Source organism: Gorilla gorilla, chromosome 14 (genome assembly GCF_029281585.2).
Source record: "Gorilla gorilla gorilla isolate KB3781 chromosome 14, NHGRI_mGorGor1-v2.1_pri, whole genome shotgun sequence".
Lineage (NCBI taxonomy): Eukaryota > Metazoa > Chordata > Mammalia > Primates > Hominidae > Gorilla > Gorilla gorilla.
In genome coordinates this window covers 31,768,819-31,782,027 of record NC_073238.2, presented here as the reverse complement: position 1 = coordinate 31,782,027, position 13,209 = coordinate 31,768,819, and the positions used below count along the sequence as shown (strand labels likewise).

General features: G+C 39.4%; 1 protein-coding gene across 1 annotated transcript; it reads left to right on the top strand.

Moving 5' to 3' along the window:
• Positions 1-11,500: 11,500 nt before the first annotated feature.
• LOC129526436 (cytochrome c-like) lies at positions 11,501-11,821 on the top strand. The gene has a single exon (XM_055360615.1). The coding sequence runs from the start codon at positions 11,501-11,503 to the stop codon at positions 11,819-11,821; it is 321 nt and encodes a 106-aa protein (XP_055216590.1).
• Positions 11,822-13,209: the final 1,388 nt, after the last annotated feature.

The following is a 13,209-nucleotide window of genomic DNA, read 5'->3' as shown; positions in this document are numbered from 1 at the left end:
GTCTTAAATCTTCTCTTTAAACTTTGTGGAGTTAGTCTAGAGCCATCTGTAATTTGGAGCTAAATGAGCACTGTCACTAGGGCATGAACCTCCAGTGGTCTTTACTGAATATCCTGGAGGTACAGAGGGGAATCCCTTCTCTGATTAGAATTTGGAATATAAAGAAAAAAGAGAATAATAGAAAGCTATGCATAAACACGTGCATTAAAATGAATTTTATGTGGGCTTTTTCATGAAAATATTCCTAAGGTATTTTATTTTTTTATTATGGTAAAATACACATAACATAAAATGTACTCTGTTAACCATTTTAAGTGTACAGTTCAGTGGTACTAAATATAGTCATAACATTGTGCAGCCGTCCCTACCATCCATCTCCATAATTCGTTTCATCTTGTAAAACTGAAACTCTATACCCATTAAACAATACTTCCCCATTTCTTCCTCCCCCAGCTTCTGGCAACCATCATTGTACCATCTCTATGATTCTGACCACTTTAATACAAATGGAATTATACTGTATTTGTCCTTCACTGACTAACTTATTTCACTTGGCATAATATCCTCAAGTTTCATCCAAGTTGCACCATATGTCAGAATATTTCCCTCATGTTTAAGGCTGAATAATATTCCATTGTATGCATATATCATATTGTGCTTATCCATTCATCTGTTGTTGGACACTTCAATTGCTTCTACGTTTTAGCTATTGCCAATAACGCTGTTGCAAACATGGATGTGCAAATATATTTTTCAAGACTCTGCTTTCAATTCTTTTGCTATCCTGAGATGTGGCGCTGCTGAATCATATGGCAATACCATTTTGATGTTTTGAGGAACTACCATACTCTTTTCCACAGCAAACATAGCGTTTGGCGTTCCCTCCAATACTGCAAAACGAATCGCCACATCCTTGCCTGTGGATTTTATTCACAAGTCCTGTGGCTTTCTCTACATCCCGGCCACCATGTGTTATTTCCTGTTTATGTATATGACATCAAAGGTGCAGGAAGTAATGAACTAAATTGGAAGGATAAACATGTAGAAAAATAGAGGTAAATACTGACTACATAAAACCATAAGAATAAGAATTTTGGATGATCTCTCTATTATATACCTATTTATCTAACATCTATCTGTTCCTCCATCTGTAATTAAAATAGATTACAGTTAGAGAACAGAGGAAAAAGTAGGAATACATGAATTTAAATTTTAATTCTTCTTAGATTGTCTCACAGCATCATTATAGGAAAGAAAATTTATAGGTCAATATCTGTTAACTATAAATGTAACATTCTTAAAGAATTCAAATCCATTGAATTACAGCATGAATAATATATTACAATCCATTCAAGTTTATTTTATTCCAGGAACACAAAAATACAAATTTCATTTGCAATTCAAAAAAAACCAGAAATCAATACATATGATTGATGTATGTACACACTTAATGTATTTTTAAATATACATTTTTAAAAAATAGAAATTTTTCTAGGACAAATACTTAAAATATCACTGAAAATAGTGTTATTAGCTAATACCTTCCTAATAACTCTGGTATTACATAAGAAACCAAAATTAAAATTTCAGGTAAACTTAGAAACTAAAAATTTTAAAAATATTATTCTGTTCTCCATATGTTCACATTTAATATTATTTCTTGTTTTCATTCGTCTTCAGTGTTGCTCTACTAAAATATAACATACAATACTAACTTTTGATTTCTGTTCTTATTACTCAGAATTGTATACATTTTCTCATGCTCTTAATTTAGTTATGCTACTTTTCTGTACTCTTGGAAATTTCACATTTGTGTTCACTCTCTTTTGAGTTCCCACAGTATCAAATGAGCTTTTTTCCCTCTTTCTGATTTGAAGATTCATCTTCTCATAATTATTTTGTCCACTCAGTTTTTTTTCATTCTCAGTTAAGTGCCTCTCATCTGGCTTCTTTTCATTTATAAGGTTTCCTTTCATCTTAAACCAGTCTTTCATTTATATTTTGATTCTGTTTTGTGGAGGACATGCTTCCCTGAATTTTATGGAAGAGGCTAAAAGGTTTGTTCAAGTTTTTACCTGATACATTGGATTTAATTATCTAATGTACACACTTTTAATTTAAGTCTAGGGGCGACTGTCTACTCTTGATTTTGTATAGTATTATTTTTCTTAACATCCAAGTCCGTCTTCATCTATTTGTATAGGATCAATAAAAATATATTTGTCCAGAACCCTGCTTTGGCGGAGTTACTTCTTTCTAAGTAGTAGAGGTGGCAGTTGAGACATGAGCTGGGTTTTGGGTCAGTTTAGAGGGCTGGGCGACATTCCTCCTTTTGATCTGTATGACTGAATGAATGCAGTTCTTGCTGTCTCGCTCCTCTCCTTAACACATTGAGCCATTGCAGCAGATAAGAAGGAATAATCTTGATCTGCCATTCAGGTGGAACACATGTTCTCTCCAACCACACCCATAGGTTGTACTCACCCTCGGCCAGAAGGTATCCTGTCAATGATATGGAGATGTATCTATCTATCTAGATAGATATCTACTTTGGTTTATGCTCTCTGGTTGCCCGTAAATTATCTCCTTAAAGTGAATATCAAAAGAGAGCTTGGTGATGGCAGTGTTATAAAATCCTCAAAATGCAGCACCCATACCCAGAGGAATTTGTAGATTCTGAGATTCTAATTCAGATACCAAACTATATAAAAGGGGAATTGGTCATTGAGGGTTGCTAGGCTCTTTATTGAGCATGTATGCTCTTTTCATGACTTCGGAATTATTTTAAAAATCTAACCTTTTTCTCAGTGTGCTGCAAGATGATTTGATTTGAATGCGTAAGCACTAATTCTCCCCTAAGATTTGTACAATATATTTGCTCTGACAAGCGATAGCCAGCAACTCACTTCACAGCAATTTACAGCATTTCCATGATAAGTTGAATTATTTTTAACTAGACTCTCTTTGCCTTAATAAAAATATGAAGAAGCAATATACTTGTTCTAATTAGGTTCAAAAGTTGGCAGTCTCTGTCCTGGAAAGAACAGTAAAACTTTTCAGCGGCCTAATACGCATGTATAAACACACACACACACACACACACACACACACACACACACACACACACACACACACACGCAAGCACTATTCATAATATTTAAAGCACATTCTGTTCTATGACTTCATTTGTCTAGCACAAAGTAAAACGATCTCAGTATATGTCAAGTATCAATTTTTTCGTATGGCCAATTATAGATATTTTATTTTTTAAAGATTAGAGTGTTCTTGAAGCTCTTTATATTTCTTTGTCAATGAACTAAACATTGGCAAATATGTAGGGTTTCCCACATAAGAACATTATTAACATCAAAATAGAAAGCTGGTGGTAGAAATAATGATTGGGAACACAGAGTCTCTACTCAACGTTCTAGTTCTGCCATACCATAACTTTGTGATCTCAGGAAATATCTCTCCATGTTGTCATCTCAATTTATAGTTCTGTCATTTTTCAATAAGAGCTTTTTGCTTAATTATGAAGTACTAGTTACTATAACCATTATTTTGAGCTTCATGTAAATCAAGAACACATGGGCTCCACTTGCAAAACATCGAAAATGTAGTAGGGATTGGGGGCATAAAGCAACATTTTAAAATGTGTAAAGACAATGAGTAAGCAACAAAGTGTCCAATTTTTTAGGGGAAAGTTGCATACGTTAGGAAAAGGCAGGATTAAGTAACAGAGAATTTGAATGATAACTGGCCAATTGGTGTCATTTACAATTGCAAGTCATACAAATGAAGTTTTCTCTTTTAAAGAGAAAAGGAGTTATTTAGAATGGGTCAACCTATTGGGGAAGCAATGTAGTTAGAGACAATGCCCAAAACCATGTGAGCAAATGCTCTGTAGAGCGCACCCCTGCAATGCTGCCATTGTGAGGCCAAGTCTCTCTTCGTCTTGGTACTGAGCCCTCCGTTCTGCCTCCATCATTGCCACTGTAGCTGCCACAAAATGATCCCTCAACCACCGCTGCCCAGAAACAAAGAAAGAATTCTGTCCTTCCGCACTCTCAGATCAATTTCCAACATCAGGTGAGCCTTTGATGGGCACTATTCAGTTCCCTTATCCCTGAAATAGATGCAGTAAAAATATAGAAATTGCCTATATGTTTCCCAACAAGACACATATGGAAGCCTGTTTTCCCACAACAGGAAGGAGTTTGCACAATGGGTGTTCAAAGGAACAATATTCCCTGTAACCATACTTTGCCCATATGAAGAAAAGCAATAAGGATTATTTAGTAAATAGACATGGAAACTCATCCAGGGTTGGCTGATGAGAAGCTGGTTAGCAAGGGGGTCTGCCTTCAGTTAGGACAAGGTCTGTGCTTCCCACGGGTTCTCTCCACAGCAGGAGGCATGCAAACTTCCCTTTCCTCCCCTGCACCTACCCTCAAATGGCCCAGAGGTCTTCAGGTGCTAGAATTTCTCAATTAATGCTGCACAAAATATCAGACAGCCTTGACTGTCACAGTCTGTTCTCATGAAGCTAGTCTCTGCTCACTACATGAAACAGGAGAGTAAGAACAAGGGTGTTTAACGCTACCCTAGCTCAAACAAGTTTCTCTCTGTAGCATGCCAAGAACCTGGGAACCAGTGCATCTGCTGCTTTCCCTTCTTGGATTCTAGCCCAGACAAAAGAGGCAAGGGGCATTTCTTCAGAGGCCTTGAGCTTCACTACACAATGACCCAGGCTCTACATGCACCCTCTTTATATATTTCTACCTTGAAAATTTTTTTTTATATAATATTAATAATATATATTTTTATATAATAAACACATTTTTTATAGATAGATATAGATATACATAGATAAAGATCTCTGGTCAGCCTTTTTTAAGGCTAGGCTGATCGCGGTGCCTCAAAACTATAATCCCAGCACTTTGGGAGGCCAAGGTGGCCAGATCTCTTGAGTCCAGGAGTTGGAGATCAGCCAGGGCAACATGGTAAAACCCCATCTTCACAAAAATTAGCTAGTATGGTGTCATGCACCTGCAGTCCCTGCTACTCAGGAGGCTGAGGTGGGAGAATCGCTTGAGCACAGTATGTGAAGGCTTCAGTGAGCTCTAATCACATGACTGCACTCCATCTTGGGTGACAAAGTGAAACCCTCTCTCAAAAATAAAATAAAATAAAAAGGCTACCACCATACTCACAGATAAGTGTGTCAGGTATATTTGCAGCTACCCTTCCTATATTCTATTTGGTAAAAAATAAATGCAAAGAACTCTTCTCATTCTAGATTTTTGTATTAATTAGACATTTGAAGTTTATAGCAGAAGAGCTATAATCATGTTTGGTATGTGTACTCTACAGACGAGATAGTGCAAACAGATATCAATGCTTTTTAAAAGTATATAAGGTTATCATAAATGTTTTAAACTACCTATAGGTATATATGTATCTAATTGAACTATCAAATGCAAGTAAGATCATTTCCTTAGCATGTGAAATCCACTCAATTTATTAAAATATTTTCTAATATCTATTACAATATTTCTTAATTAGCTGACATAAGAGGAGTTTTAAGACATTTATTTATATGTACTCACTAGATTCAAACTCGATTCCACTATTTTCAGAAATCATACTCTGAGACAAGTCCTTTTTTTATCTAACTATGTTTCTGCCTATATTAAAAGACAGATATGTCAATTTTGCTAGTCATGCTGTTCCAAAGCTCTCCATCCTGATTATTTTTCGGTTTGTTCTAGCAGTCATTCAGAGACTTACTTATATTCAAATTTCTCTCTAGGTTTAACATTCGTGTATGTCTTGTTGTGGTTTTGTCTATTTTTGCTGTATATAATTTAAGACATTTTATTGACATATACATGCAGAAAAGTACAATGATTAAATATGATAGCTTGATTAATGAAACACATGTATTTGCTTATAGCCATGTACGAAAATAGAACATTACTAAAAATAGTGATACTTCTCCTGCCCCTTTCCAAACACTAACCCTCATCCTCAATAGTAACAGATTTTTTTTATCATAGAGTAATTTGGTCTACTTTCAAATTTTTATTAAATAAATCAGAGTATCTACTCTAAGTCTATGTTTATTTCATTGTTGTTATTTTGCTTGTAGTATTTATCTGCTAATGGACATGGTAGATTGAAGACGGTTACATACACATTTTTTAATTAATAGATTTTTTGAGCACTTTGTGGCTCATGCCTTTAATCCCATCACTTTGGGAGGCTGAGGTGCATGGATCATGAGGTCAGGAGATCCAGACAATCCTGCCCAACGTGGTAAAACCCCTTCTCTACTAAAATACAAAAAATTAGCTGATAGATAACATCAAGATAACATCTGAGTTCTTAGCTGCACTGAGTCAAGCCTACTTACATCTTTGTCTTCTGCTGCACTTTTCCTTCCACATCACAGTCCAGGAATGCCAAGCTCTGTTGGCCTTCTACCCCATTTCCACTATTGTGCCCCTGCCACCAAGGCTTTTTGCCGCCGCTGCTTTTTGCCGCCACCGCCACGGGTTTTTGCCTCCGCTGCCTTTTGCCACCACCGCCGCGGCTTTTTGCCCCCAACGCTGGGGCTTTTTGTGGCTCTTTGACCCACCACCGGGGCTTTCTGTGGCTTTTTGCGCCCGCTGCCGTGCCTTTTTGCCCCCGCCACTGCGGCTTTTTCCCCTGCCTCGCGGCTTTCTGCCCCTGCTGCTGTGGCTTTTCATGACCACTGCCACGGCTTTTTGCCCCTGCTGCTGCGGGTTTCTCCCGCCGCAGCTTTTTGCCCCTGCCACCGTGGCTTCTTACCCCTGCCGCCGTGGAATTTTGCCCCCCGTCACTGTGGCTTTTTGTGGCTTTTTGCCACTGAAGCTCTTTGCCCCTGAAGCCACGGCTTTTTGCCCCCGCCGCTGCAGCTTTTTGCCCCCGCCAATACGCCTTTTTGCCGCTGCGGCTCTTTGCCTCCGAAGCCACGGCTTTTTGCCCCTGCCGCCACGGGTTTTTGCCCCCATGGCTTTTTGCTGCCATGGCTTTTTGCCCCCACCGCCATGGCTTTTTGCTCCTGCCACTGAGGCTTTTTGCTGCCGTGGTTGTTGACACCACCGCAGCTGCTTTTTGGGGCTTTTTGCCCCTCTACCGCAGCGGCTTTTTTCCCCCCGCCGCTGCGGCTTTTTGCCCCCATGGCTTTTCCCCCCGTCGCTGTGGGTTTTTGTGGTTTTTCTGCCCCCGCCGCCACCATGGCTTTTTGCCCCGCCGCTATGGTTTTTGCCCCCAAAGCCACAGCCAAAAAGATCTTCTCTGAGGTGCATAGTAGTCAAACTGTCAAAAGTCAAAAAGAGGGAATATTCGTCAGGTGCAGTGGCTCACACCTGTAATCCCAGCACTTTGGGAGGCTGAGGAGGGTGGATCACTTGAGGCCAGGAGTTCAAGGCGAGCATGGCCAACATGAAGAAACCACATTTCTACAAATAATACAAAAAAAAATAGCTAGGTGTGGTGGCATGAACCTGTAGTTCCAGTTACTTGGGAGGCTAAATCACGAGAATTGCTTAAACCCAGGAGGTGGAGGTTGCAGTGGGCCAAGATCACACCACTGCACTACAGCCTGGGTGACAGAGCAAGATTGTATCCAAAAAAATTAAAAAAAAGGAAATGTTAAAAACAGCAAGAAAAAAGCATCAAGTCACATATAAGAGAAACTCCATTTGATTAACAGTGGATTTCCCAGTGGAAACTTTACAGGTCAGTAGACAATAAGATGGGATGATATATTCAAAGTACTGAAGGAAAAAAAAAAAACTGTCAACCAAGAATACTATACCTAGTAGAGCTATCCCCTAGAAATGAGGGAGAAATAAAGTATTTCCTAGACAAGCAAAAACTGAAGGAATTCATTCCCACTAGACTGACCTTTCAAGGACTGCTTAAGGTGGTTCTACATCTGGAAGCAAGAGGATGATTACTGTTGTCAAAACACACAAAAGTATAAAACTCACTGGTAGTGCAGATATACACATGAGAAAGAGAAAGGAATCAAACTTTGTTGCTACAGAAAATGACCAAACCACAAAGATTAAAAAAAAATAGGTGAAGAAAAGAACAAAGGATATACAAAACAACCAGAAAAAAATGAACAAAATGACAGGATAAAGCCTCATCTATTAATAGTAACCTTGAATGTAATGTAAACAGATCAAATTCCCAATTAAAAGATATAGAGTTGGCTGCCAAGATTTAAAAAAAAAAAAAAAAAAAAGACCCAACTGTATGCTGCCTACAAGAAACTAACTTCACCTGTAAAGGTTCATACAGACTGGAAGTGAAGGGATAGAAGAAAATATTCCTGGCAAACAGAAATCAAAAGCGAGCAGAAGTAGCCATACTTATCAGATAAAAACAGACTTTAAGTCAAACTGTAAGAAGAGACAAAGAAGGTCATTTTATAATAATAAAGAGATCAACTTAGCAATAAGATATAATAATTGTAAATATATATGTACCCAACACTAGAGCACTCAGATAAACAAGGCAAATATTTTTAGGTCTAAAGGGAAAGATAGACTCCAATGCAGTAACAGTTGGGGCCTTTAACACCCCACTCTTACCACTGGACAGATCATCTAGACAGAAAATCAACAAAGAAATATGAGATTTAAGCTTACAGATAGGAAAAAGTTCTGGTGTTCTTAGTGCTGTAGGGTGACTACAGTTAACAATAATTTATTGTATATTTTTAAATAGAGAGGATGTTGAGTGTTCCCAACACAAAGAATGATAAATATTTGAGGTGATAGATATGCTGACTATCCTGATTTGATCATTACACATTGTATGCAAGTATTGAGATATCCCTCTCTACCTCATAAATATGAACAAGTATTATGTGTCAATTAAAAATATTTTTAAAGAATGAAGGAAACAGATTTTTTAAATGAAAGGAAAGAAAATTACTTGACTTGGCTGAATGGCCCCATGTGGTCTCTCATTCTCCAGTAGGCTACTTCAGGCCTGTTCACATGATGGCAGAGGCAAGAGTCCCAGGAGCGGCAACAAAACAATGCAAATCCTCTTCAGGCCCAGGCTCAAAATTATATATTACTTCTACCCCATTTTATTGGACAATGCAAATTACACTACCAGTCTGGATTCAAGGAGTAGAAAATAAACTCCAACTCTTGATGGAAGGAACTATAAAGAATTGTGGCAGTTTTTGATAGTCTACCATAGGGAAGAAAGATGGGGATGCTATAACCCAAAATGTGTATTCTTAGGTTGAGATCCTAAATTATAGTCAGGGCATATGGCTTTAGGCTCTGTGGATGACTAAATTAATTTCAAACATATAATGCTGTTTACTGTGAAATGCCAGCTGAAAGGATCATTGTTTAATTTTATATAATTTACAATACTTATTATACCTCAATAAAAATATAACTATCGAGGGCTGGCATCAGTTGCCGAGAGGTGGAAGGAGTACCTCTCTGCAGTTTGTTAGCTCAGTTCTGAACAGGACAGGCCTGCAAGTTCAGCTACTTCCCAGAAAATGTCCTGGATCCCTGGCCTGAGTCATCATCCCATAACTAGAGAACGTGGATGGATTATTTTATCAAGAAACTGGTGATAAACCAAGAGCTATAGGAATTAAGAACTAGGGCTAAAAAAGAAATGTTTAGAGTGATGCAAGATGGCCAATTAGAAGCAGCTGCAGTCTGCAGCGCTCACAAAAAGGAATGAAAAGGGGCGAGGGAATTCAGCACCTTCAACTGAGATAACCAGGTTCTCACATTGGGACTGACTGGATGAACAGGTCGACCAATGGAGAATGAAGACAAGCAGGCAGAGGGTGCGATGGCCCAGCCGGGGGCGGCATGGAGCCAAAGGAAACCCGACTCCCAGCCAAGGGAAGCAGTGAGTGTGCAGTCCTGCCCAGGAAACCATGCTTCTCTCATGGATCTTTGCAAGCCATGGATCAAGAGATCCCCTTGTGAGCCCATGCCACCAGGGCTGTGGGTCTGATACACAGACCTGTATGGAGTCTGGGCACATCAGCTGCTCAGGCACACACAGAAACCCAGGAGTTTTACACACTGTAGCCTGGGATCTTCAGCACAGTGGGAAATCTGTCCATATGTATCTCTGGGAAGGGGGCTGAATCCAGGGAGCCAGGCAGCATCATTCTGCAGGCCCCATTTCCATGGCACCTCACAAGTTAAGACCCACTGGCTTGGAATCCTAGCCTGCCAACAGCAGCAGGTTGGAATCCACCTCAGCTGGGTCTGAGTTCCCGGGGAGGTGGGGAGAGGCAGCCAGCATCACTGTGGTTCATAGACTCAGCCACTCCAGCCTGCCAGCTATGGAGAATACAGACAATCTGGACAAGGAAGAGTTCCCCACAACACAGCACAGCTGGCTTGCCAGATCATGACCAGACTGCTTCTTTAAGCAGGACCCCAATCCATTCCTCCTCACTGGGCAGGAATCCCTGTGGGGGCTTTAACCACTGCAGCAACGGTTCTATGGACAGAGCTTTGATCTCTCCCTGAAATGGAGCTCCTGGTGGGAGGGGCAGCTGCCATCTCTGCAGTTTGGTCAACTCAGCCACTCCAACCTGCTGGCTTTGGAGAATACAGGTGGTCCGGAGGAGGAAGGATCCCCCACAATGCAGCACACCTGCTCTACCCCAAAGCAGCCAGACTGCTTCTTTGGAGGAGTCCCTGATCCCATGCCTCCTGACTGGGTGAGAATGCCCAACAGGGGTCTCCAGCCACCTCCTGCAGGTATGTGCGGGCTGGCTACAGGTCAGTATCCCCCTGGGATGAAGCTTCCAAAGGAAGGAGCTGGCTGCCATCTTTGCTGTTTCTCAGGCTTCACTGGCAATATCTCATTCAGAGTCTATGAGGAACTTAAATTTACAAGAAAAAAACAGCCCCATTAAAAAGTGGGCAAAGGATCTGAACAGACACTTCCCAAAAGAGACATGCATGCAGTCAACAAAAATATGAAAAAAAATCTCAACATCACTGATCATTAAAGAAATGCAAACAAAACCACAATGAGTTACCATCTCATGGCAGTCAGAATGGCTATTATTAAAAAGCCAAAAAATAACAGATGCTGGGAAGGTTGTGGAGAAAAAGGAATGCTTTTACACTGTTGGTGGGTGTGTAAATTAGTTCGACCCATGTGGAAGACAGTGTGGCAATTCCTCAAAGACCTAGAGGCAGAAATACCATCAGACCCAGCAATCCCATTATGGGGTATATACCCAAAGGAATATAAATCATTGTCTTATAAAAATACATGCATGCACACATATGTTCATTGCAGCAGCAGTATTCACAATAGTAAAGACATGGAATCAACCTAAATGCCAGTCGATGATAGATTGGATAAAGAAAATGTGGTACATAGAGCGGGATGTCTGGCTTCTGAGCGGGAATCTTTGTAGTGCCAGTGATGAAAGAGAGAATTAAATATGGGTGATGTTGAGAAAGGCAAGAAAATTTTTGTTCAGAAGTGTGCCCAGTGCCACACCGTGGAAAAGGGAGGCAAACAAAAGACTGGGCCTAATCTCCATGGTCTCTTCAGGTGGAAGACAGGTCAGGCCATTGGATTATCTTACATAGACACCGATAAGAACAAAGGCATCACCTGGGGAGAGGATACACTGATAGAGTATTGCCCTGAGAATCCCAGGAAGTACATTCCTGGAACAAAAATGATCTTTGCCAGCATTAAAAACAATGCAGAAAGGGCAGACTTGATAGCTTATCTCAAAAAAGTTACTAGTGAGTAATAATTGGCCACTGCCTTATACCTTATATTACAAAACAGAAATGTCTCATGGCTTTTTTATGTGTCCCATGATATAATAGATCTCATACACCAGAATTCAGATTATGAATGACTGTCAGAATATTTTTTGGGCAGTCCTGATTTAAAACTAAGACTGGCTTGTGGTTAAATGAATAAGTTTGGTTTTTGAATATTAATAGTAATTCCAATTCAGTGAATGCTATCACTGTTTACTCCTTCTAAAGATATGATTAGACTTTGTTAATAATGTTCAACTTTTCACAAAGATGGTGAGTACCATCTTAAAACTTATTGAAGATTGGTTTTATGTTTATATTGGTTTATATTTAGATTTATATGACTGGTTATGTGAATATATTTAAATACTGGGGAAATTCCTTCACTGTCTCAGAACCAAGCAAGATTCACCTGTATTTTGTGTTTATTTGCCTCTTAAAGGCAAGGGTTGAAGATAAGGTAGCAATGTCTACTTTGTATTTTTGGCCTTAACTATGCCAATGTAATTAGAATTCCTTGTATTTAAGATGGTTCCTTTTACTTATTCAAAGGCATTTTGTGTGGTTTATGTGTAATATCAAATAAAGATTATTTAACACTTAAAAAAACAACAACAAAAAAAGAAAATGTGATACATAAATACCATGGAAAACTGTGCAGCCATAAAAAGGAACACGATTACATCCTTTCCAGGGACATAGATGGAGCTGGAAGCTGATATCCTCAGCAAACTAACACAGGAACAGAAAACCAAACACCGCATGTTCTCACTTACATGTGGGAGCTGACAATGAGAACACATGGGCACACAATGGGGAACAACACACACTGGGGCCTGTGGGGAGGGAGGGGATGGGGGAAGGAGAGCATCAGGAAGAATAGCTAATGGATGCTGGGCTTAATACCTAGGGATGGGATGATCTGTGCAGCAAACCACCATGGCACACATTTACCTGTGTAACACACCTGCACATCCTCCACATGTACCACTGAACCTAAAATAAAAGTTGAAGTAAATTATCTGTATATACATATGCCCTGATGTACGTATACATTATATATGCATGAATCTATAACCACATTTTTACTGAGGTATAACACATATGGTAGGTTGCACTACTCATGTATATATCCTGATGATATTTTACCTGAGTATATATGCATGTAACCAACACCTCTATCAATATATTGGTCTATGACTGACCTCCAATTAATTGTTGTAAAGATATAAAGTATCAAGTTTCATGTTTTTCACATAGCTCTCAATTCCTCCTGTACCATTTATTGTAAAGAGCATGATTTCCCCCAATGAATTGCAGAGGTGCGTTTATTGCAAATAAAGTGAACATATACGTATAGGTCTGTTTCTGG

Coding starts and splice junctions, on each gene's coding strand:
- LOC129526436 (XM_055360615.1), top strand. CDS start 11,501: ATGGGTGATGTTGAGAAAGGCAAGAAAATTTTTGTTCAGAAGTGTGCC.